Here is a 26,521-nt window from a genome sequence, read left to right on the forward strand (position 1 = left end):
CAGCCTGGCTGAGAGTCATTCTCCCTCTCCAAAATCTTCCACAAATGGTATCGTTGCACCGACAGATAGAGCTGTGATTCTGTGCCTGCACTAAAAAAATCCCAGTTTCTTACCAAATCTCAAGTTTTGTCACAGAATTTGTGCTCACTACAGTCCAGGTTACACACAATCTGCAGGCATTGGGAGCACAGTTGCAGACGATAGTTTCAATACAGAGATTGCTGCAGGGGACCACATACTGTCATAACCAGGGCTACAGTATTTCCACCACTGTCTGACTAATCTCTGAGTAAATGAAATGTATTTGTTACTAGCATCAAGTAACAACTGAGAAAACATTTTTAGGGGGAAAAAAACCAACAACACAATTAAGAAAAATACGGACAGAAATGTTATATAACTGAAATTTTTGTTCAGAAGTGCACAAAATATCTCCTATCAAGTGCTCAGCTTCGGAGACTAGGCAAAACCTTGGACTGCAACTATGTGCCATGTTACATCATTGCCTTGATCTAATAAGCAACTACATTAATACCAGCTGTATGGACAGAGGGAAGGAATATGAATATGTTCATTAAGCATTATGGTCCCATGTACCTCCCTCCTGACTTTAGTGGAGCTATGCCAGTTCATGCATGACACAATTATGGTCCCTAGTATCAAATCTGAAACAAAAACAATGAGGGTGTCACTTTGTACAAATTTTTCCCTGTCATCAAATCTCACTTATACTTACTGCTAGAGAACATGGTCACATTTAGTCATATTTGGATGACTAAAAATGAAATGCTTTGTTCAGACACTCTAGCAAGTTGAAAGTCAGTTTGCTTCCCATACGCATTGCACCGTACTTCTTTGTGTGGTCTCCTCACATTCAGTAATTGGTTCACAACTGCTGTTCACAAATTCCCTTGCACACAGAGTTTAAACAAAACAAAGAATCAAGCTTTGACTCCACTACATGCTTTCATGATTCACCAAATCAAGAGCAAATTTAAAAAACCTTAATAGTCAAATTACCAATTTGCTTTAAACAAGAGATGACTAAATGCCTCTAAAGCTTTGTATACATATGGAAAACAATTAAAAGTCTTTACAAAGGAGAAAAATAGAGTTAAGCACTCTTATTCCATGGAAAGTCAATGTGTTTGGACTACAGTCAGTTTACATTTGCCTACCACATTGTCAGCAGTGATAGAGCACTGTAGAAGTATGAGAAGACAATTATCAGCTTACTGGAAGAGAAAAAAATACCACAGCAAATTAAATGTTTTCACACAGCTATCTTTTCTAATTCCCTTTCCCTCCAAGAATGTGGGAATTCACAACCTAAAAACAAACATTGGGAAACCAGGAAATCTCACCGGTCATCTCCATGCATGTCACCCTAAGAGCAATGGACTTGCAACAAAACATGAACCCCAAACTCAGGAAAAGTCAATTAGCACCTCCCTGGAACAAGACCACATCATCAAGACCTATTCCCTGAAAAAAAAAAAAATCTGTCCTTAGAAGACACTTTGGAGAAATTACACTTTCTTTTTATACTGAAAATACACTTTCTTTTTACTCTGAAAAAGAAGCAAAGCTGACAAAGCAGAAGAAAGCCACCTTTTCTAACAGAGCCCACAGGGTATGGCACAGATTCTTCCAACACTGGACTCCTATTCCCTGCCCCCTTTATACCATTCATTTGATATAAATAGCTAAGAATTCATTGCAATTCCCCTGATCCAAGGATACTTCTTGCTGAAGGCAGATGAGACAGATGCCACTCAAACTAGGCCAAAGAAATGTTCTGAATAGGGCCCCAAATACAGATCATTTTCAGTGGCAAAACCCAGCACAGTACACAACTGAGTTACAGTCAGCTTCCTGGATTCAGGAAACTGTCTCTGCAATGAAGCTGCACAAAGCACCCAGCCAGTCAGGTCTCCACCTACAATTCAAGCTAGTCAAGCTCTACCTCCTCGATGAGGCTGCTAAAGACTGCCAGCTTGTGGTGTGTCTGTGATACAGAAATTATCTGTGAGTTCCATACAGAAACCCTCAAACTACTGCCCAGGGCTGCTCACAAAGCATTCAAGCTTTTACCACAGCTTCCCATTCAAGGTTCAACTCACCAGTGTGCAGCACATAGATACTCTTTTTCCTGACTCCTGATACTGCATCCCTGCGATGAGTTCAGAAATTCCACAGCACAGAGACATGATTTCCAAATTCTCTGTTTGCAGGACCCATTTCCTTCACATAGGAACTTGCATTTACTCTTTTTTTTTTTTGATTGTGTGGCCCTTTAGAATAGTAGCAGTCTACAAGCCGTCAGATGGAAAACTACTAGCAGAACTGCTGACCTGCCAACTAGATCTAACTTTGAAAAACAGGAACAGCTGAAGCATCTTTTCTACCTTTAGTTACTCTTAAAGCCCCCCAAAATAATTCAGCAGCATTTAGGTCTTCTATCAAATGTTATTTTCCAAAAACTTAAATTTTTAGGCTGCTAAATCCTCTAGGTGATGTTATCACTACAATTGGCAAACCAGATTTTATGTCTTCTGCTCAGGAAGGTTACAGCTGTGAGCAGAAACTTTTATGACAGTGCTTTTCTCCTCTGCAGTCTGGGACTACAGATGCTGCTGCACAGATACCTGCCTCATGCTAGAGCTCTCAGACATGCAGCACACCATTTAAACTCTGTCTCTGTCCCATCTTCCAGACATGCACAACAGCCTAGCTTTAGGTCTTACAAACCTTTTCTCATCCCTTTGAATTACCAAAAGTTTTCTTTCCCTGTACAGCAACTGTTTCTTAACTCCATCTCCAGTGCTTTCCTTTCAGAGCACTGAAGTAAAAGGTTCTGGTTTTCCCCAAACTTTACTTGGTCAAAACACTATTCACATGAGGAACTTCAGAAACATATTATCCATTCTTTATACTCTACTGGGTTAACAGCCCGTTCCAATAAAACAGTCCATGGGTAAAACAAAACAAAACAAACAGGAAGCTCCTCAATTCTGTCTATGTTCTGAAATGTTCTGGAACTCGAAACAGTGAAATACTGACAACGATACCATACTCAATCAGCAACTTAATTCATTATGACTAAACCATTCCATGATTCATGCTTATTCTCTAAACTTTTGCAAACTTTTGAATTGCAAAGAAAAACCATCATGGAAAATCTACACCTGAAAACTAAAAAAAGTAACAGCACAGTCAGTACAAGGACAAGGAGGAGAGCGGCAAACAGGCTGGGAAACTTCATGCAGCAGCAAAGGGAGAGCCAATACATTTCTGAGGCCTCTTGTCCTTAAGCAGTACAACAAATTGAAATCATGGTAGGACCGATAACAAGAACCACTTAGACGAGCAGGTGGTAGTATGGAAAATGGAGATCTGAAGAGATGAACTGCAGCCACATGAGAAGGGTTCTCCTGTACAGTCAGAATCACACACTGAAGGAAGAAACATATACTACTGAGAATCAGATAGGTCATCAACATAGATGCTGAGGGGTGAATGTAAATGACTGGAAATGTGCCAAAAACAGTGCTGACAAAGACAAGTGGTGGTGAGCAGCTGAGAAGATGAAGCAGAACCACAGAAATGAAACTAAAAACCCCAACCAGGAAAAGGTGTTAAAGAAAAGGTGTGAGGCCTGGAAGTGGCAAACACCTGCACAGTCTGAAACCAAAATAGGAAACAAGGAAAGCCTCAGCAGGAGGACAGCTGTGGCAAAACCACAAACACATGCAAAAAGGGAAGAGCAGACAGATGGTAAGAAGCCAATGAACAATGAGAACAAGAAACCTGTAAGAGGAAAAGGCACAGAGACATCCCAGATCATAGAATAGAATCATAGAATCAAGAAGGTTGGAAGAGACCTCAAAGATCATCGAGTCCAACCTGTCACCCTAAACCTCATGACTACCTAAACCATGGCACCAAGTGCCACGTCCAATCCCCTCTTGAACATCTTCAGGGATGGTGACTCCACCACCTCCCTGGGCAGCCCATTCCAATGGCCAACCACTCTCTCTGTGATGAACTTTCTCCTCACCTCCAGCCTAAACCTCCCCTGGCGCAGCTTGAGACTGTGTCCTCTTGTTCTGCTGCTGGTTGCCTGGGAGAAGAGACCAAACCCCTCCTGGCTACAACCTCCCTTCAGGTAGTTGTAGACAGCAATGAGGTCTCCCCTGAGCCTCCTCTTCTCCAGGCTAAACAGTCCCAGCTCCCTCAGCCTCTCCTCATAGGGCTTGTGCTCAAGGCCTCTCACCAGCCTCGTTGCCCTTCTCTGGACATGCTCCAGCAATTCAACATCTTTCCTAAACTGAGGAGCCCAGAACTGGACACAGTACTCAAGGTGTGGCCTAACCAGTGCTGTGTACAGGGGTACAATGACCTCCCTGCTCCTGCTGGCCACACTATGCCTGATGCAGGCCAGGATGCCATTGGCTCTCTTGGCCACCTGGGCACACTGCTGGCTCATGTTCAGGCAGCTGTCAACCAGTACCCCCAGGTCCCTTTCCACCTGGCTGCTCTCCAGCCACTCTGACCCCAGCCTGTAGCTCTGCATGGGGTTGTTGTGGCCAAAGTGCAGCACCCGGCACTTGGACTTGTTGAATGCCATCCTGTTGGACTCTGCCCATCTGTCCAGCCTGTCAAGGTCCCTCTGCAGAGCCCTTCTACCTTCTAACAGATCAACACCTGCTCCCAGCTAGGTGTCATCTGCAAATTTACTGATGATGGACTCAATCCCCTCATCCAGATCATCAATAAAGATATTGAACAGGATGGGGCCCAGCACTGATCCCTGGGGGACACCACTAGTGACAGGCTGCCAGCTGGATGTGGCACCATTCACCACCACTCTCTGGGCATGGCCCTCTAGCCAGTTCCTAACCCAGCGCAGAGTGCTGCTGTCCAAGCCACAGGCTGACAGCTTGGCCAGGAGTTTGCTGTGGGGGACAGTGACAGATGACCTAGTCAAAAAAGACCACGTTAGTTTAGCAGCAGTTCCACCAAACTGTGTTGCCAGGGTATATAGACTGTGCCACTGGGACTGCCTGGGAGAGCGTGTGGAGCACTTGGGAGAGAGTTACTGCCTGCTAGTGAAGTGTTGTATGCACTCAGGAAGTGGCAGACTTTCATGCCCAATTTCTAGGTGATATCATACAGCTTTTCAAGCTAACACCTGGACCACCTTTAGTTTCCAGAGACACCATTCCTGCAGAAATAGGTATGTACACATGTAAGGGCAGCCCTGCACACACTGTTGCTTGTAGTGTCTCCAACACATAACCTGGCAGCACCTACTAAGCACCTCTGAGGTTTGTTTTTCAGAACTGAACTCATAGTAAGCTTGGAATCTCCTGTCAACAGTGAAATATCATTGTGAAATACTTTGCAGGTGTGTTCCTTATCTTTCAAAATTCATACTAAAAGGCAGAAAAAGTTATTGTAATAAATATTTTTTTATCTACAAAGAACAGCTAAATCTTCAATATATAGAGAGAACATTTTCTCCAGGAAAACATGAGGGTGGATCTCTTAATTTACAGTATCATACTATGAAAAATAGCATTCCAAAGTGTGAAAGCAGTGTAGAAAAATATGGGAAAAGCACCAAAACCTTTAATAAAATATTAACGCCTTCCAATAAGTTTATCTCTTTATGTGCTTTGCAGCAATAACCAAAAATCAACCTTAAAGCCCCAACAGAATCTGAGTTACAAAGTAACTTGAAATTCTTGCCTATTTATGACATAAGGGCAGAAAGTGTTATTTTAAGGTGCAGTCACAGAAACAAGTTCCCATGGGATAAGAAGCTAACTTGCAGCCTAAACACCCCATCTTTGTTGTCACTATCAGGGCATGTATTCTCACCAAACAGGCAAAGAAGAATAACCTTAAATGGATAAACATCTCATGTTTATGCACAAGACCTTTCGTACATCAAGCAGTTCACAGGCACCTTACATTGCCAATACCCTTTGTAATCCATTTCTGGCAGAAGAAACTTTCTTTTGTAGATTTCTCATCATCAGCCTGCAAGTAGCTGCAGCTGAAAACTATGTGGCATTCCACAAAGATTAACTGTCACAAGAGCTCAAAAAACAGTCCCCAAATAACACTGGGGTTACCACATAATAACATTTATCTTTATGATGTTTACATTGAACCCTTCCTATAGCTGTAAGAAGAAAAAAAAATTACTAGATCAAGCATCCTCAATATCCAGGTTTGGCGTTTTAAGAAGTACTGCACAAAGATTGGTTACATGGCTCATCCTCACACATCTCTTCCTGAATTCAGTCTTCTGCTGAAAAATAATCTTCATCTCTCACTTCTCTGTACTGCATTAAGGCCTCTCCTTCTGGTTCAAACCTAACCATTTTTATATTCAGTCTCTCTGCAAGCTTCTGTGCTGCAAACTTGGCTTGCACTTCCTATAGAAAAGGAAAAAGAAAGATGACACATATTAGAAAAAGTGTTGTCATTTTTATTCTGGTCATGAAAAAGCTAATATGCTAAAACATGCACTTGACGTAACAATATTAGTAATTTCAGAGCGGGCTTAATTAAAAGCTTTTGTAACTAGCAAAGAAATTTCAAGTTTCTTTTCAAATTTATATGTAACATTTGAAGACCTTTTCATAAGAGTGTAAATTGCCCATGTGGCAGTCCTCACCTGTGATATGCTAATGTCAGCTTTAGCAGAACAAAATCAGCAGCTGTGCACAGTAACCATATAGCAACAGCAATATATGTAATTCAGCAAACTCAGCAAAACATGTCCATTTTCCAAATAAATTACCTCCCTTAAAGCATCAAAGTGACTAAACAAGTGAGTGTTTTTCAAAACAATAAGCAGAAACACTTTTACAATAGTTTCTAATTTAAACATAAACTTGTCACTACCTGAAAAGTGAAAAATCAAAATCCATTACACAGAATTTGAAGAACATCAGAACTCTGACTCTTTAACCACAGCATAAACAAAAGCAAATGCAGACACTTGCATAGTTTAAGAATAATAAATACTGCTAGGCTTTCATTTATGCAAAGGACAAAAACTCTAAACATTAACAGGAAAGATATACATTTACATCTCTAGTCAATGGAATGAGGTTAGTGTATCAACACATGAATAGCACCAAATTTTGTTTCATGCAGGAGTAAGAGTTTCAGAAGGGATTAATAGATTATGTAATTAATAATTTTATCAAATACAGGAAAAAGTGCTTTTCCTCAAAGTCTGCTCATCTCAATTTCATCGTCAAATTAATCACTATGAAAAAATCCCTTTATAAGTTCTATTTTCAGGCATGATTCCAAGTATGTAATTACTTTTCACAACACATTGTAAATTCATACCTCATAAGCTTCTTTTTGCTGTATTTGAATTGCTATGGATTCCTCTATGGATAACAGCTTAGCAGGGGAGTGGTGAAGTGGTGGCAGTCGAGCTGCTGTGATGTCATTCAAATGCTTCTTATCTCTGAGTCGTCTTTCTTCAGTAATAACCAGAGAGCCAAATCCCCCAGGTGACTGACTAGATGAGGAACCATGTGATGATCCACTTTGCTCTCCTGATAATCTGGAAGAGATAAAACATAAATGTTGACCCAAATTTTTAGCACAAGGTTGAACAACTTCTGTTCCAAAACTTGTTAAGAATTGAACATGTAAGAGTTAAAAAGAAATCTGAAGTGTTATGACACCATAAACAAACCAAAAGTAAGCAGTGATCAGGAAAACTAGAGACAAAACTACAGGTTATTCCTGATGGTAAACAAAAAAGATATGCCAATGAATTAACAAGCATGAAATAGCAATGTTTGGGAGTCCCATGAAGTATAAATTACCACTGCTACCAATATCTACCATGTGAATTATAATTTCTCTACAGGTGCAGGAAAAGCAAAAGGCTACCAGCTAGAACAGTTCTACAAGTTCTAGAACTGCCCCACAAGAAAGTTCTGCCAATTGATTAATAGTTTCGTAGCTTAAGCTATGAAACTCTATGAAAATTCATGACAACTGTTTCATAGGAGTAGAATTAGACCACTGCTCAATGCTGAGATTCTAAGAGAGCTAAAGAGCCAACATATTACCTACCCTTCCATGTCGCATGACTTTAAATCTCTCTAATCATCACAAGAAAATAAATCCACAATGTTCATTCTGTACCATGTCCTATCTTATACAATTCAATTATCTCCAAAAATGTTTTTCTGTTTCATAATACTTACACATTTGTTTTAAATTTGGGTTTTTTTATGACTGGGTTCTTGGCTCTAGACTCTAGAACTTCAATGTAATGTGGTGTCTTGGGGTGCAGGCTTCCAAAAACATTGCCCATACATTTGGCCACGTTCTGCTCTTTTTCCAATACTTTTTCACTATGATCCCCATCTACAATTGCAACTTTTTGAAAGGCACCAACCAATGCATCTTTACTGTTGTCCAAAGCACCTGTACTTTCTGTACCATCCTCTGTATTGCTCTGAGATACCTCCTGATCATTCCTGAGATAACTGTTCGTGGCTGACTTGGAAATGACTTCACAAAAAAGATTCTGATCTTTTGTAACAGTCTTCACTTTATCATTTTTCCTCTGAGTCCTTTCATTGTCTGGAACCGTATTTGAGGCATCTTGCTGAATATGTTCTGCCTCTTGTCTTTGGGAAGAAATCTCAGAAACTTCATTAATATTATAGTTTTCGTTAAAGACTGAGGAATCTTCGTGGCTTAGTGTGTCCTTGTTTAGGATAACTTGCTGTTTACTTGTATTAATCTCATCCTGTTTCACCTGAAACTCCAACCTGACAGCAGATAACAGCTCAGCCGTCCTTGCCAATTCTTCCTCTTGTAAAATGGCAAGTGTCAGTTTTTCAGCGAAATCAGATATCTTCTTACCCTTATCTGGAAGCCTAGCAATGAATTTCCTAAGACAAAAAACATACATTATTTAACAGGGTAGGAAGAACCCTATTTTGATCAGAGATACTGCTTTATTAAAAGAGTTAACGTGGCAGTTTTCTCATTCTAACATCAAGTTTCTTATTTACATACTACATTTCTGAAAAGTGGAAAGATGCAAAGCGCTTGCAGCCTCAGATATATACTGCAATAAAGCAATTATTAGTTTTTTTTCTCCTGGAAGATGTAATTGCTGCTCGGCAAAGTGTGATGTGCAAATACCACACAGGAAGGCAATACGCGGTTAACGCAGCGATACACAGTGAGGCAATGCTCAGAGAGCGGCCGGGAGACCCGAATCTCTGGAGAGCACCGCTGCTGCTACGGGGGAGTGGGGGTGGGGGGGGTTGGGAGACTGGGAAAAAAACAAACAAACAAAAAAACCCAACACGAAACCCCACACCCCAAAAGACTGACAGCCTGTGCGAGGTATGCGCAACTTCAGCAGTTCCCGAAAACGCTTAAATAAGAGGAAAAGGTTTGTCCTCTGCCTCTTACGTAGCAACAGGCGAAGTTGACAAGAGGCCGGACCTCGGCGCCCGCCCTCCGCCTCTCCTCACCGGTCCGCCAGCAGCCGCTCCTGCCGCCTCAGCATCTCCCGCAGCTCGCGGAGGCTCCGACCGCGCAGGCTTGCGCCACCACCTTCCGCTGCCATGCTGCCCCGCACCACCTGTCACCGGGACAGCAGCCCAGGCCCGCCACCACGAAAGCCACTTCCGCAGCTCCTCGGAGGCCGACATCTTACCGGAAGCGACGGCAGGGTGGCAGGGCCCGAATCAGTCAGAACGCGATGGCTGTATGAGGCGGTTGGCTCCCCCTCTGGGTTCTTTTCGTGCGGAAGGCGGGAGAAACCGTCCCGAGCATCTAAAGGGAGCGCCGCGAAACGGCCACGGTCATGGTGGAGAGGCCAGTGGGCATTTCGCTAGGGACTCGTTTCGACACTCGTTTTGATACATTCACTGTCGTTTCTGTCAGCTCGAGCAGTTGCTTCGTGGGTCGAGTAGGATCCCACATCAGCCCCGCAGGGCGGGCAACGTTCTGCTGCGCTCTGGGCACGTTTGAGCCAGCTCGGCACCCAGCCTTGTGTCACGAAATCCTGACAGCCTTACCACAGCAATTACCTAAGTATTCAAGAAACAGAGGTCACGTTAGCCTGGGTGTGAGCAGTTGTGCAGAGCAGAAGCAGATCGCTGTTTCCGATCTCAGCTCTCTAGAATTCTAGGAAAGCTGCAAAAGCTTAAAATGTTTCTCCCATTAATGATTTTGCATTTTCGTTGATGGAAATTGTGGCATTTCCACGTGCTCGAGTAGCTTTTGGCATATTATCAATTCCTATGCAGAATTATAGAATCTCAGAATTGTTAGTGTTGGAAGGGGCCTCAAGGACCATCTAGTTCCAACCCCCCTGCTGTGGGCAGGGAACCTCACAGTAGAGCAGGTTGCCCAGAGCCACATCCAGCCTGGCCTTGAACACCTCCAGAGGTGAGGCTTCCACCACCTCAATGGGCAACCTGTTCCAGAAACCTTTACTTCTCAGGGATGTGTTAAAATTGTCTTTATATGGCATTGAGTTTTCATATGTATGATAAAGACATAATTTAGAATTTAGGCTGTAATACAGCATTAGCCTGCTTATGCCAAAATTTCCAAACTGATAGAAGTGCCATGAGCTTTAGTAAATCCACTCCATCTAGTATTAATAAGGTCATTAGCCAAATGGTAGTTTCCAGGTGGCAGATGTCAGCATTTTTAAGCTGATCCCAGTGGAAGTTTCCTGCTCCAAGTAATAGAAAAGAGGCACATTTCCCAGAGATTGTTAAAACAGTTGTTTTATGAACAGAGGGCCTACTCCAGAGGGACTGGAGGAGGAAGCGTTTTAAAATGGCTGCCCGCCCCTTTGTTTGCTCAGCTGGATGGTGAATGGGAAGGCTGAGGGCCAGGGGACATGAGATTAATCAAGTAGGCAGCCACCCATGGAAAAAAATACCATGATCAGGGTGAGAAAAGACAAGTTAAGTGACTAGTTGGAGAGACTGTTTCACTGTCTGTTATGCACAACCTGGACCATCTCCTATGGAAAGTGCTTCAGGGAGTTTTCTCTAAAAGTTCAGGGAAATCACTGTGAGTTTTTCTCACCAGGAAATCACTCAGTATTAAAGGACCCCAGGTCTTTGAATCGCTGCCCCTGTAATGCAGGCTTAGTTTATGACTTAAGTTACGCCATCTATGTAACATTTCTGCATCTTGCAAGAAGGTACACTTTATCTTCCTTTTTAGCCTGTTTCTCCTGTGCAGATTGGAGAAAGTGGGAAGGCTGAGCATGGAAACAGCACTGCTTCTGCCTGCATGGAAGGGAGAGTTTAGAAAGAATGATCTCATTAGAGCGCTGCTCTGCACTTACATGGTAATAGTTCATCTCAGTTCAACTGCTGTTATTATATGTACAGAAAAGTAATGCTGGTATTTACGGTGGGTTCCAGCTTGTGTACTAAACTGCATAAACAAAAAAACAGGAAAAAAAATCCTAATAACATGACTACTGAGAATCATGACCATACACCAAGTATATATTTATCCCAGATCGTTGGAAAGGAACATTGTTCATCTTAGCAGTTCAGGAGTGTTATATTTTGGAATACTATATTCTGATTACACATAACACACAGTTCCAGAACAACGAACAGATAGATGAAATTTGGAAGGTGCCAGAACAAATGTTCTTGTTTGTGGAGAGATGGGCAGTTTCTAGATGCAATGCAATGTACATAGTATCAGTTTAAACACAACTGTGAAGAGAGAAAAATAGATTTAAGCTTTCTCAGTCAGGCAGCAATAGTATGGAGTACTTGGGGGGACCGAGAAAAATTATGTACTTAGGAGATCTTGCTTGGCCATGGGTAAAATATGGGTGTGTAGGAAAATCCTCACTAGCCATATTTTAAACATGAGTGATCAGCATCCAGCAATACCTACTGCAAATTTAGTCTTTGCCCTTGCTTCTCTTAGGGGTGCACTGTTACATTTGTATCATTTTCCTCAAAGCATTCTTGGCCTTTTTGATTAGAGGTTTTATTTTTTATTACTTTATTGAAAATTTTGATCACTGTTCATGTGAGCTAAATATATAACAAAAATGGGGGGCTTATAATGTCTTACGTAATAAACTTTCTTAAGTTTCTTACTTAGGATGTTATCTCAAGAGCTATTGTTATATACAGTTTTCAGTCAGTCTGTTTTCTGTCACTACATATCTAGAGTTAAATATAACTTACTCTGATGGAATCATTATGCAATTTAGTATTATTTATACAATAACATAAAATTACTGGAATGACAACGAAGAAGAAAATCAGGTATACTAACAAAAAAGAATAAAGAACATGAAAATGCCAAGAGAGCAAGGTGTATTCCAGCAGTATTCATCTTTGTATATAGTATTGATATAAAGGCAGGGATTCAAATACCTTATTCTAACACTTTTTTTTTTCCCCCCTCATAGATTATACTAGATACCAGGAACACTGCAACAGATATTTGTGTCTGAAAGTTTAGTATTTCTGTTTTATCGGTGTCAGCTATGACTAAGCTGATGTATTCTAGTTATATGACATTTTGGGGGAGATGCCATGAAGTACAATGGGCTGGACTCTTTCAGGTGGAAAAGTTTCCCATGAGAAATACCTTGAGTTTGCCCAAAACTGGAAGTAAAACGAACACTTTTACTTCTTTTCTCTTAAAGGTATTGTTTCCACTGTCCTTTCTCTTTATTTCAACTTTATTGATACATATACGTTATTTCTTTTCACAAGGAAAAGGGGCAAAAAAGACTTCAGAATATAGATTTTGAGGCTGCGAAAACTACTTTCACAGTTTCTGTGCTCCTAGGTGGAGGAGCAGGAGGAAAGGAATCAAGCCACATATACAAAATAAGCCACCTCCAAAACAGAAAAATAGTATGAATATTTGGAATGAAAATTAGTACTTTAAAATTATTTTAAAACAGAAAGGGCAACTTTTTAAATCAGCACGATGTACTTCTGTCATAATTACTTTTCTTTTCCTTAAAGAAGATAATTTCTCCCTTAGCCCTGTTTCTCTATAAAAATCCCCAAACACTTGAAACACAATCCTATATATGCTTGTATCTATTAACATACTATCCAATTATTGTAGTATGCCTACACACCACACACACCTTTACAGAATGTTGTAACCTCATAGATGTTCATTTCTGCATATTTTCCCTTTTATCCACCATGTCTCTTTTTCTTTTGAAAGTTTCCGCATACCTTGAGTTGCAGATGGCTTCTATCACCTGTTTTTCTGTGTTTCTTCCATGTTCTAGTGCTTGAAGTAGGGCTGGAAGGTCCCTAATTCATCAGGTCTCTTAAGCGCATTCCTTCTTTTACACATGCAAATAGTCCCAAGTGCTGATTGGGAATGAAATAAAATGTAACTAGAACGAAACTTTCTGCATGTATGTCTCCATTCTGTGGAGCAGGGATTTCCTGTACAAAATTAGAGACTTATTCTGGAGAGCACTTCTTAGCTATTTGCTCATCTGTCCGTGTCTAAAAGTCTTCCTATGTCAAAACAAGGATTTAAAGACTCTCAAAAGGCATTAGTATCCAGCTTTCACAATCTTACCTGTTCAGCACTGAACACTGCTGATCTCAACAAGGTTTTATGAGGTACTTTTGGCAATCTGTACTGAATACACATACACAAGAAAGCATTACTCAAGGAAAAAACTTCACATTCTTCAGCTGAGCATTGCAAGCCAGTAATACCGTGATTGTCACGTTTGCATGACCTCTTCTTACTTAGCTGACATGTAGACTGTTTCTTTGTGACAGACTTAAAGATTAATATCTATTATCAGTGAGTGGATACAAACTGCAAAAAAAAGACGGGCCAGTCATCCCAATCTCATTGTGCCAAAGCCTGGAGAGCACCATCCCAGATGTATTCAGATGCTCTCTGTGTGATCTGAAGTTGTTGGGGATTTTTGCAAGACCTGTGCTGCCCAGTTCTTGTTTGTCTTGTGCAACTTTTATTTCATAAAAGTTCATCTATTTTTGTTACTTGGCTTTAAGAGGAGTCTTCAGTTCTTAGCAAGGGAGTGCCTTCCTGTTCTCAAGAGCTCATCTGCCAAAGGAAACACTGACAAGATCATCAAGGCTCCAGAGGAACTGCTTTTACATTCTTACACAGTTCTGAACAAACAAGATTGTGTAGAGTAAGAGTTTGCAAGATTTTAAGGTAAGCTATTTTCTAAATGAATGTTGACACATCAGAACAGAAAGTTTAAATGCTATTTATTGCAATTTATCCTTTTCCTGTCCTACATTATAGGATTTATTAAAAGCATACAACATAACTGCATCATTTATACAGTATATACGAAAACTGTATCCCAAAATACTTTCCAGAGTATCTGGAGTAAGTCACAAAACAATGCTTATCATGGTACAAATGTAGTCATACAATTGACTTAAATTTAATGCACTTTCTGGGACCTACCTATATGGCTTTTGTTGATGCTTACATAAACGTTACTGGCTTCTAAAGTACTACTTAACCCAGTCTCAAATTGACAAAATTTATACTGAAGTGTTGCAGTCTTTTCAGTCAGATTTGTTATTATCTGTGCTAGTTTACATTGCTGATGATTTGTCTGGGAAGTTCTGTTTTACACCTGGTATATAAATGCTGTTCCTCTCCTGTTCTTCATAGTTACCAAATTTAGACTGACAGTCCAATCAAATGATGGTCATGTGGCTCATTACACATCAAAATGCTCTTAAAAAAAAAGTGTAGACTTCAATCTTTACTTGGTTTAGGAAGTAAAATACCATATTTCAGCAAATAGTCAAGACAGAATTTAGATGGAAAACTTACAGGAAAAATCCAACACTGTGCTGCAGTCTTGGTAAAGTCTTGAGCAGATTATCATCATTTTGCAAGTTAGAATAGCTTGCACTATTTTCAGAGGAGATCCTCAGGAGAATATTAAAGGTAGAACAGATTTATTTTTGAAGTCTGCATCAAAACAGAATTTTGGTACTTCATCCTGCCATCTCCTATCGTTCACTAAGCACCTCACAGTCATCAGGTTCCATTTTCTGAATTTTGGCAAAACAGGGATAAGTTGTGTTTGCTTATTTACACTTGTCAGTTAACATCTTTCATGACAGCAGGAGTTTCCTTTTATCTTTAAATACCACCTTCATCCATTCATGTTAAGTCTGAAGGCAATTCTTGTGCACCACGAGAGAACTGAATGCCTGAAATGTAGAGGCACTATTAAGCCACAAACCCCCCCTGCTAAGTAATGAACTAAAGCTGTCTCCCTAACTGGATATTAATACGGCCAGTTGGAATTAGTTTTCAGTATTTTCAGAAGTAGCTGCTGTCCAAATACGTGCCGCTAGAGGGTGATAGGATTACACAAGTACAAAGCTTACCCCTCAAATTTGAATTGGGCCTTTTACCCATCATCTTTTGCGTTCATCAACATACACTTCCAATTCAAATCTGTTCTCTTTTAGGAGTTTCACTTCATGGTCTTAATTATTCATAGCCATAATTAATTTAGTTATTGACCAAATTAACTATTTTGGGGAACTTTGTTCAGCAAACTCAACCTCCCAAATTCACTCAAGCATCAAAACTCTAATCTAAAATACCTTATGCACTACAACTTCTCCATGTATCAGCTGTTCCCGTGTCTTGGGCATTCAAGCACAAGACAATTCCTCTGCTTTGCATAATCAGAGGGTGCTTTGTCTGCGGACCATTTTTATGAGTAGCAGGCTTTAATGTCAGAGAGCTTCTCTTCAAGCACTTTCCTACCCTAGAGGCTTTGCACCTCTTCTCTGGAGCAACTATTTCAGTAAACACGTGGTATTATGCCTCTTTACTAATGTGGCAGCTGGAGGGCTTTCTTTGCCCCTTTGACATCTGAGTTCTTTTGCACTCCCTCATCACAGGCAAAGTTAAGAGTTTCCTTTTAGAGCTATTAAAAGTACCAATGTATTTTTTAATTATTCATTTTAAAAGAAACACTGAGCAGCTGTTAATGTTTGCAACTTCTATACCAGTGAAAATTACAGGCTTCACACAGTAAATAATTTACTTTTTGTTAATGGCTTTGATTTAAATTCTGTCTTGAATTTTGTGCATAATACAGTCCATAATATTTTGTTTAACTTTTTAGAATAAATGACCATTTAAAATTTTCAAGTGTCGAACAGGTTGTGAGGAAAAAATAGTTTATTTGCAAACAAGATGATCTGAGTACAAAAGCTTGAGAAGTCTGAGCTTCCCATTTTATGTTGCATATGCTTTTATTTTATCAAGCAGTTAATGTTGGTATAAGATACCTGTACTAAAACAAAACATTCTTCAATCTATCCTCCAGCTTCTTTATTTAGTAGTTAAACAGCACAGCTATTGAATAAAAAAGTTCTTTACTGAATTCAGAAACCCATGAAATAATGCAGGAGTAAGATTTGGATTATGAGGTAAAGAATGTTATTTTAAATACAACTCTACTGATATACTTAATTTGAACAGACAATACTGAATTTAAGCAATCAGTTTGTGAAAGTCTGTGGCAAGGTGTGTACCTCCTGAGGCTGGCATTCAATGCAAGAACAATATTAATCATACAAAACATAAGTTATTTGTTTTCTATAGCAGTAGCTGTAATAAAAATGCTCTTCATTTCTGTTACCAGAACTACAAGAAAATATTCATAATTCATTTTAGTTGACTAAGACTGGGAGATCAAAACAAGGTATAAAAAAATACCAAATATAAATATATATATATATTTAAATAAATTCAGTACTAAGTCATAACCACTGGTATTCTGAAGTCAAGGATAAGATTTTCAGTGCTTTGGAAAAAAGAAATCAAAATCCTAATTCAGGATTGCTATTGCTGTAGGAATTACAGGGACTACTGCAGGTAAAATTCTGTTTAATGAAAATTCCTTCTTCTGATGGAAAACAAATAATAAGTGACAGGGATTTTCCTACACAGTTACAATTCAGTATATCACCAGTAATCACTCTTTCCTGACTGAGGAAGTGCAAACCAGTGCCTCTGCCCAACAAAGCAAAATCCATTATAATCTGCTCTATCACTTACTGTTTTGAGTATCAAACATGACATTCATCTGCATGCAGTGAGGGAATTGTTTCAAGCAGCGTAGCTGCATTTCTCCCTCCCAGCAAAAGAGGGCTAGTTGTGAGTGAAGGTTTTCCAGCTGAACAAAGCCCTCAGCTATACCGTGTCTCTAGGACAGCTGTGAACGGCCCTTGTACTTTGTACTTGGACAGAGGGGGAGCTTTCAGTCTAAGTCTGCCAGCATAGTTTCAGATTCCACTTCTAGTAGTATTGGAAATAAAATATATTAGAGCTGCATTACACAAACAGAATTACAGCACAACTGAAAACAAAACAAAACAAAATTGTACAGCTATACAACTCCTTCCTTATAGGCATTTGAAATAGCACATTGCACTAAACAGCTTCTAAAGAAGCAATATTGACTGCTGTTTCACTCATCTTTACTTCTTCCATGTCCCACTCACAGCTCATGTCTTTGCACATATCTTTAGCAACTTCAGAATAGGAAGTTACTAAAAAATTGCCTCAGGATAAGTGTAGCAAGTCTCCAAGCTACATTCTTTTCTATGACTTGATAACAATTTATCTAATCAAGCTGCAAAGGCGCAAGATATTTGCTTGTATTTAGAAAGCACGTTGACTCAAATGCTCAAGATGTACTGTTCTTTGTGCTAAATTCCAACACTCTCTTGAATGGGGTGTATGTCCTCACTGGCCTTGCACTTTCAGGAGATCTTCTGTTCTCAGTACTTGTACTGTTAAGGAGATAAGAAAACGTTTACAGAGTTAATGTCAGAGTATCAGACAGCAGGGCTGGAAATACCCAGGCAACAAACTCATGCCTTATTACTGAAATTGACAGGCTAAAACTAAACTATTCAGTGTATTTGGTATGTTCCATAATTCTTTTCTATAATGCCACAAAAACCATTATAAAAACCATGGCAGATACTGTGACATTTGCATGCACGCATCTGCTAGAGCTCATATATGAATGTCTAGCAATACAGCTACTAAGACTAAGGATCCTGCAGCAATGAAGACAGTGATATTATATTTAAGAACACAATTCATTGTGAAGAGTAATTCCATAAAATCTAAACTATATAGAGGTACATTTCTGCGTAGAGACAAATCTCAAAGAAGTATCAGATAGGTGAGGCTATGTACAGAGGTGCCCTAAAGAAGCCAACAGTAGGTTTCTGTTGGCACCCTATGTGGAAAATACTATTTTTGAAGTTTCAAAACTCATGTCATTAAAATATGTTTAGGGTGAACACTTAAATGAGTATATTTTTAAATTGAAAGGAAATTTTAGTTTGTATTGCAGCTTGCTGATTTCATATGCTAATTTATATTCCTTGACTGCAGGACAGTCAAGATGAGCAAGTTTACTTGTTGGTATTAAAAATAATGTGTCATGGTCCTCCTTACCTTATGATCTTAGTTTTAGTTTTGCCCTTCCCTGTAGTGACTTAGGGGCAAGATTCAAGTACAAGTCCATAGCAGTGCTCCCAGGGCTCAATGCAATCCTGCTGCAGTGTTCAGGGCGGGAGAGGAGCAGAAGGGGAGACAAGGTATCTGGATCCCTACAAAGCCAGGCTAGAGAACCACGTTCCACCACAGATCAGAGACAACCAGTCCAGTGCAGAAGTGGTAATGTTACCATGCTCTTCACTTAGCAATCTTCCACCTAGGGCTAGGATATCTCCATAAAGTGATGCAGCCCTAAACTGTTATTGTTGGTGCTACCTGCCCTTTCAAATGGTCCCAGAAGACAAGAAAGAAAGCACATGTGAAGCAGCATTAACCAGCCTCCGAGTAAACCTGTCCATTGTCTTCTGCTGTGCTGCTAGCAGACATATTTCATCAGTATTTCCCATATTTCACAGTCAGATTGATTGACTTCTAGCTTTATTCCCTGTTTAATTCACATTACTGTAAATGAGGACTCCCCAAGGGTTTGCAAGATGTTTGCATCTTAAAAAAAGTTAAAAAAAAAATAATCCTCTCTGTAAGACACTGCAGTGTGCTATATTAACAGATGTACTCTTTTAAATGTAGGAAAATTTTGCACAGCTCCAAAATCCACTCTAACCTTTTGTTAATGAAATGGTTTACTAATACAGCATCAGTAAGGGACGTTATGAAGAAGTTTCCTATGAACAGACAGAAAAAGTAAATACCTGTATGGAAGATCACAACCTACACCAGTATCTCTGGTTTCTATATTGGTCTTTGGTTGGTTTTCCATTAAGTAGTCCAATTTATCTTGTAATTCTTTATTCTGGAAAACAGTAATTTTCATTACAAGTTTATACTATTTAAATAATGTTAATTAAACAAGGAAATAAAACTGCATACTTCTTGTTCCCACAAGAAATAATGTCAGAATATGTATTGAGAAAATAAAAGAATTCTATTTCAGGGGGGGAATATATATACATATACATATACATATACATATACATATACATATACATATACATATACATATATATATAAATTAAAGCAACAGTTTTATTCAAAGGCTTCTGTTTTAAGTAATTATGATAGTGTTATAAAATCATATATTAAGAAACTTAGCATGAATATTAAGATTTTGCATTACATACATTCCTCGCATGACTAGTATCATAAGTTTGATTTCCAGCAAATACATATAGTAAATATACCTCCAGATACCCCGTGACATTGGTGGAAATTTTATTTGGTTTGATGAAATAATCACAATACAATAAACTTAAAAGGTAATACCTTACCTCACATTCTAAGAAAGAGATTTTTTCTAAAAGCTGTACTATAAATAATTCCTTTTCTTTTACTTTCTTCCTTAGCATTTCAATCTATTAAAAAATAAAAATAAAGACATTTAGTCTAATGGGGATGGGAAGAGGAGTAGAAAGACCTAGATAACATAGGATGAAAACATGTTTAATTTTGTTTGTTAACAATTTAATATCTATGTACATTCACAAACTGCTTTCATCCACAGATTGGCTACCAACCCACACAAGCAGGATCATTTATAGAAGGATGATACACATATACTAATATGGCTATTAGGAAAGAACAGACTCTTAAACATAATCTAGCAAAGCAAACTAAGGATTTGATTCAAAGGCCTTTCCTCTAGTAAGTTTTCACTCCATTCAAAAATATGTTGCACATTTGCTAGTTCTTGAAGGCCTTATTTGTTCAGTTACTTCTTTGCATACCAGACTCCTTGGGTAAAGGGAAAAAAAAAGTGCATTTTTATTTTATACATAGGAATAGAGAGAAGTTATTTACAGTTGATGAAAACTGAAATAAAATTAGTTCCAGTACAAGCACTGCTTCTTCATACTCTTCTATATATAACAGAGGACAATCTTCTTTATGTTCTGTGATTTCTGCTGGTCATAGAGCCATGCAACAAGAACTTTTGCATTAAATCTTTCCTGGCTACCAGCACAAGCAGAAACAACCGGAGGAACTGGACATGATTCAGACTTCATACCAGTCACTTGCTGCTGGCCCAAAGCTATTCTGATTGTGTAGAAATGGCTTTCTAAAGATCCTAAAGCCACAGTTTTCCTTTCCCATTCTTCTGAGCCCTTTGCTTAAAAAGCAAGATTTGTCTTGTGAGGTCCATGCTGTTATCAGCAATGGTCTACGAGACATGTTGCCTGGCACAGAGATCAGTTCCTTTCAGCTGACTGCCTTTAGAAGACAATAGCTTCTTGTGCAAACAAAACGAATTTTCTTTTTGAGACAAAGTCCCTTGTTACCCTCTCTCAACCCCTGCTGACTACACCTACTAAAATAGTGGCTAAAAACAAACTGAAACAGTAACTAAATAACTTTGTGTTTGTAGAACATCCAAACTGAAATGAAGGAAAACTCATGGAATTACTTCATGCAGACATGCTGCACCCCTAGACACATGGCCAACTAGTTGTCTCAGCAGCTACAGCAGTCCAAGGGATGAAACAGCTTCTAGAGTTAGGACACACCTTTAAGCTTACCCACAGGCCTGACATAGATGACACCCCACCAGAGTAGTTCACTACAAAAATAACCTTTATTTAGTGAATAAGGAGTTGAGTACACATCACCAGATGCCATTAGCACCAGGAGTGGGCAAACCTGATTTGATTAACGCTTGAGAGGATACATCACAGGAAACCAGGAAAACACATCAGTAACTTTAGGGGATTAAATTAATGTATTAGTATATTAAATAAAAGGCAAACTTACTGAAATACATTTTTATATGTCACATTGCACAAGTAAAACTTATGGTTTCCTATGAGACAGGAATGTAACAAGAACACTGGATCACAATGTTGATATTGAGTAAACATTCTAAAATAACCTTCATGCTTTGTTACTTAATGTCACTGATTTAAAAAAAGAAAGAAAAAAAACCCAAACAACTAGTTATGGCAAGCTTACAGCACCATAACCCTGTATTGCACAACTCAAGTCTTTGTTTCAAGGAGCTGCATAAAGCACAAGAACAACTAGCAGGTGGAAGATCAATAGATTCTGACTTTTTTTGAGTATTAAGTAAAGATAAGGAGAAGCAAGATAGGTCAACCACAGTACTGACTAAGAGCCCAGGTGGTGGCCAGAACAGTCTAGGGTCAGAAACAAATCAGTGCAAGCCAAAGACTCTCAGCTTCCATTGACTGACTTGGATCTGAGTCGCTTCTGGACAGACTCCAGGACAAAATTATCACAAAAATGTTTCTGCGTTTTCTTTGCCCATTTCCCAAGGCCTATAATCTACCTCATCCTTACTCTCTTTGCAGGTCTTAGCATTTCAGCTCACTGCCAACTCAGTAACTTGTTCCCAAATCTGGCTTTTGAACAAGTACCCTCTCCAATTTCTCCATCATTTTCTACAAGCATTATTCAGGTACACCCTTCAGCACCTCTTCTAAACTTCTCTAGAAGTACCCAAACAGACTTTCCCTAGCACTTACCTCTTGACCAGACTTACACTATTATATTGATTAGCTGTTCTTTTCCCTCCACATTTCTACCAGTATTTCTACAACATTCAAGTCCACATTAAGCAGTCAAGCAAAACTGGCAACCTACTTAGCAATATCATTTTACATTAATGACCCATTCATTTCTTTCAAAACAGTTCTGCTAACAGTAAAAATGTGAATTTGGTAAACCCAGGCAACACCATCACCCACTTTCCATTTCATTCTCTTTTACCTCTCTCACCCCACTGAATATTCATTGCTCCTGCTTCACCTTCTCCTGTTGGGAGACAGCTTACTGTTCTAAAACTGGGAAGGGAAGAGCTACAAAGCCCAAGCTACAGTTTGTAATGTATCTGGTCTGCCAAGAATTGAGGGGCATCAGGTGCTTTTAGGCCATCCCGGTGGGGCTGGTGAGCATCCCCCACAGTGCTGTAACAGCTCACAGAGATGAACTCTCTGGCTCAGTACACAGATACTGTTCAGGAGCTCTGCACCTGGTGACTGGCCAGCATGGCAGGGTGCCTGTGAGCTCAGCCCTTTCGCCATGCCACTTCAATCCCTGACACATGGCTGTTGGGCACAGGAAGGGCACCTGATCTCTCCCCATCACAGTGTCCACAAAGTTCCCTGCAGACTGTATTGGGGATGTGGCTTGCATTTCACATACCCACTCCAGTTTCTAATACCTGAATCAGCACATAAAGCCCCACATGCAATGTGAATCATTCTGAATAAACTCACTGACTCAGAATTAATACGGCTACAGCACTTCTTTCCAAGCTCTCTTCTCCTTGATTTAGTCTTATGACTGTTACCACCTTTTGCCTCTTGAAACCTTGAGATCATTCCTCTCAAAGTCCCTCAAACTCTCCAGACTATCACCCTATCTTGTAGCAGCTCCAGGAAAATTCAGTTCTTCTTGTCCATCCCAACAATGAAGATCTGTTTCTCTCTCACTGCTGCAGCTTATGGAGTCTCTACTATGTGTCATCAAGTACCAAACAAACTTGTCATGCTACTTGAATGGTCTGTGTAAACACTTTCTAGAAAGAGCTGCATTTCTGAATTTTTCTTGCTCTACCATGCAACTAAACTTTGCTTCAGTAAGATGGAAAGTTAGATGTACAGGACAACAGCATTAAATTAATCTCATGGGTAGAACACCTAAGAAGAACAGTCAAGAGGAGAATCATGAGACCTAAAGAAAAGAGTCTCTAAAGAAATGCTGGAGATGCAAGTAATAGTATTAGAAGGGGTGTCAAATTCCAGAGAAGGGAATTGCAAAGCAATTAAAGCAGAAGGAAAAAGCATCTTAAGAGAAAACTGAAGTGCTATCCAGTTGCTGAGCTTTTATAAAGAAAGTCTGATATATCAAACTTTATTTTATTCTGTGTACACAGACACAGTCCTGGAGGCTTGAAATATACAATGGTCTATTGAATTGGAACAGATCCAGCTGTTAGGTGAACTCAATCAACATTTGTCATTCGGTATTATCATCCATTAGTTTAAAATATTTATTATAGCATATATTTATATTTAAGTATTATGTATTATTCAAGTATCATGTATTTTCCTTATTAATCTACCATTAGTGGAGTGAGCATATGTAACACTGATATAAAGATAAACAAACTGGTCATAAATATGGCTGAATGCAGGACAAACACACACATATGATTCAAAACAAGATAGACACAACATTGCAACATCAACCTGAACTCCCAGAGGGAAACTGCTGTATGACTAGAACAAGATTTGACTCAGTCCATTATTTCACTGGACTTTTAGTGGTATTTATGAGAGACAAGAGTGATGAAGTTTTGTTAGGGAACACAATGCAGTAAATAGGAATGAGCACCTTTGCCTTTTAATCCTCCTTAAATCACTTGAGCAACCCCTCAATACTTGTATTTTAAAACTCATATTTAAAGCAAAAATAACAACCGATTGATGGAAGTTAATGCACCAAGTTAGAGATCTTCCTAAATCAACACATGGACATAAGACACCAGTCTTCGATGCGCATCTATTGCTAAAGCAGGCTACAGGGCCTAGATGTCTGAGTGAGGTATAAACAGCAGCACATTGCCTAACAGTTCAACCCACCTTATTAAGAACTACCTTAGTAATGTGCAAGTTTACTAATTAATGACTTGGCCAAGCAATTCCCAGCTGAAAGAACTGATGCTGTGCACGCACACACTCTCGCCAAACACCAGCAGTGGTGCTACTTCTGCTAACAGATACGCAATTTATGACATTGCTCAAGTCCACTGAGTCATGTCAAACACTTGAATTGGTGGGGTGGTGAGTTATTTATGTTCTCCTATTTGTCTTCTTCCTCCAAGCTCCCAAGGTGTTTTTTTCTTTCTACATTTGTTGTGTTGTTTTTGTTGTTGTTTTGGTTTTACTGTAGGTACTACACAATGCAGATTTTGGTTAATAATAACTTGGCATCTCTCTGTTGCTGGTGATTCCATCTTCTCATCCTCTATGCTTTTCTGTGGCTTCTTTTGCTTGACCTAAAATTGAAACTGTACTTCCATATTAAAACTGGGAGTATCTTGATACAGAAGTTTTCAGCTGTTTATTAAGTCGTTGATGAGAAAATCTCATGCAATACAGAGTATCTTCTGTATTTGGGATATCATTTGCTCATTAGTTCTTGGTCCTTTCGTGCAAGTATCTTCTGCAACAGAACAGGATACAGCTTCTCCCTGGTGTTTGGTCACCATTTATTATCCAACGAATCTGAGACTAAAGCTGGAGAACAGCTCATGGGCCATGACCTAGAGACAGTTCAATTTAGTAGTTAGGGGATTTTCATGAGAAATCTGAGTTCTGTAGATAATTTCTTGGCACAGAATCAAATACCCGTTTCTCTTCTCAGTTTCCTTCACAACAGCTCCCTATGACTTCATCAACCCACTCGCCTTGCTTACAAAACGTATATGCTTATTCCCTTTCCTGCTTCTTAAGAAGAAAACAATATTGTACATAAAATAAGTTTATTGTGCGATGAAAGTGCAGTCCATTTCAATGTTAGTTGCACAAACCTCAGAACTAAAGCTGGAACAGACAAGGATAAACTGAATGACCACACTGAATAAGACAAGCTTTCAGCCCTCTCACAGAACACAGCAATTTCAAACCTGAAAGAAACAATGTGGTAGCAGGATCCCATGCTCTCCCCTACCACTTCTGTTTCTGCTTCTGCCTGTCCAATTCCATCTCTGCACTGGAAAATCTTAGTGGAAGGGCCTGAAATGTACATGCTTCAATCTTTCCCTCTGTGAGTCTCTCTGAAAATTCTTTCTCCACTGATCAAACTGGGTTTTTCCTGAAAGTCTCTCTGCCCAGCCATGCTTTTAGATGATTGCAAAGGCAAGGGCCAAAACCCAACAAATGAACAAACAAGCAAGATAATCAAGTCTACCATTATTAATGCTCACCAATTTCACTACTGAGCTCTGGATGACCCACTCTGGCCATCTGTCTCTTCTCATTCTTTTTTTTTTTGAAAGCCTGCTATGATACAGATAGTATGAGAAAAGGGCTGGGTTTCTACACATCCGCCATGTGCAGGTCCTGCACTTTCAACTGCTAGCACTTCATGTAAAATGTACTGCACTAAGCTGGGAACAAACAGGTTTATTTAGCAAACAGGTTTATATAGGGATAAATGTGCCAGATTTAAATCATCTGCAATCTCTCTCTAATGAGAACATGAGGCTTTAAGACTATGCAGGGTAACTTTCTGCTCAGCTGGTGTTCTAATGGGCTGCAGTCTTGGCTCTCAGACTGAGAGCCAGACAGAGAATCCCTATGAGGCTGAAAAATAGTTTGTGCATGGGATCTAACACAGTGAGATGCTGATGGTCACCAACTCCAGCAAACTTCCAATTTATTTCTTCCATTTATTTTCTTCTGAAAGTTATTTTCCATGCTCCTGTTTAATTTATGACTTGTCTCACTAGGTCAAGTTGAGAAAGCTTCTATTAATGCCTGAGATGGAAGTATTTCTCTTCAGAGAAAAAAAAATTGAAGCAAATTACTTTTTACAAAGAAGTATAAGCACACTGAACTGTCATTGCTCTTTTCTGCCTGGGCTCAAATCAACAGGTCACATATACTGTGTTCAGTACCATCAAGATGGGTCCGATGGAAAGAAAGGCTTTTAATATGCTTTTCCTCCAAGGCCTCCTACATTTGGTGCTTCTCTGCCAGTACTGCCTTTCCTGCATGCCCCCTAACCTAACTAATGCCATCAAAACAGCAGTGGAGGTGTTAGAGCTGCATCACAAAACTCTACTGTAAAGCTTCTCTTTCACTTCCTCCTAACTCCTTGCTGTTCTGCTACAGAATGCCCTGCATCTGTCACTCACAAATGATCCATCATCTTTCTCTAAAAA

The 26,521-nt window shown here is 39.5% G+C and overlaps 2 protein-coding genes across 2 annotated transcripts in view; both read right to left on the minus strand.

Moving 5' to 3' along the window:
* Window positions 1-6,264: 6,264 nt before the first annotated feature.
* On the minus strand, window positions 6,265-9,640 carry POLR2M (RNA polymerase II subunit M). Its single transcript, XM_054388156.1, has 4 exons — window positions 9,546-9,640; window positions 8,258-8,951; window positions 7,378-7,587; window positions 6,265-6,449 (listed from the first exon to the last, which is right to left on the minus strand). The coding sequence occupies exons 1-4, from the start codon at window positions 9,638-9,640 to the stop codon at window positions 6,312-6,314; spliced, it is 1,137 nt and encodes a 378-aa protein (XP_054244131.1). The 3' UTR covers window positions 6,265-6,311.
* Window positions 9,641-17,773: 8,133 nt separating this feature from the next.
* The window catches only part of MYZAP (myocardial zonula adherens protein), a 41,020-nt gene continuing 32,272 nt past the window's right edge, over window positions 17,774-26,521 (minus strand). Inside the window, exons 11-13 of the mRNA XM_054387830.1 lie at window positions 19,887-19,970; window positions 19,311-19,411; window positions 17,774-17,879 (exon numbers count right to left, since the gene is read on the minus strand). Of these exons, the coding sequence (XP_054243805.1) occupies window positions 17,774-17,879; window positions 19,311-19,411; window positions 19,887-19,970 (291 nt within the window). The remainder of the gene's footprint in view (window positions 17,880-19,310; window positions 19,412-19,886; window positions 19,971-26,521) is intronic.

This window comes from Indicator indicator, chromosome 16 (genome assembly GCF_027791375.1).
Source record: "Indicator indicator isolate 239-I01 chromosome 16, UM_Iind_1.1, whole genome shotgun sequence".
Lineage (NCBI taxonomy): Eukaryota > Metazoa > Chordata > Aves > Piciformes > Indicatoridae > Indicator > Indicator indicator.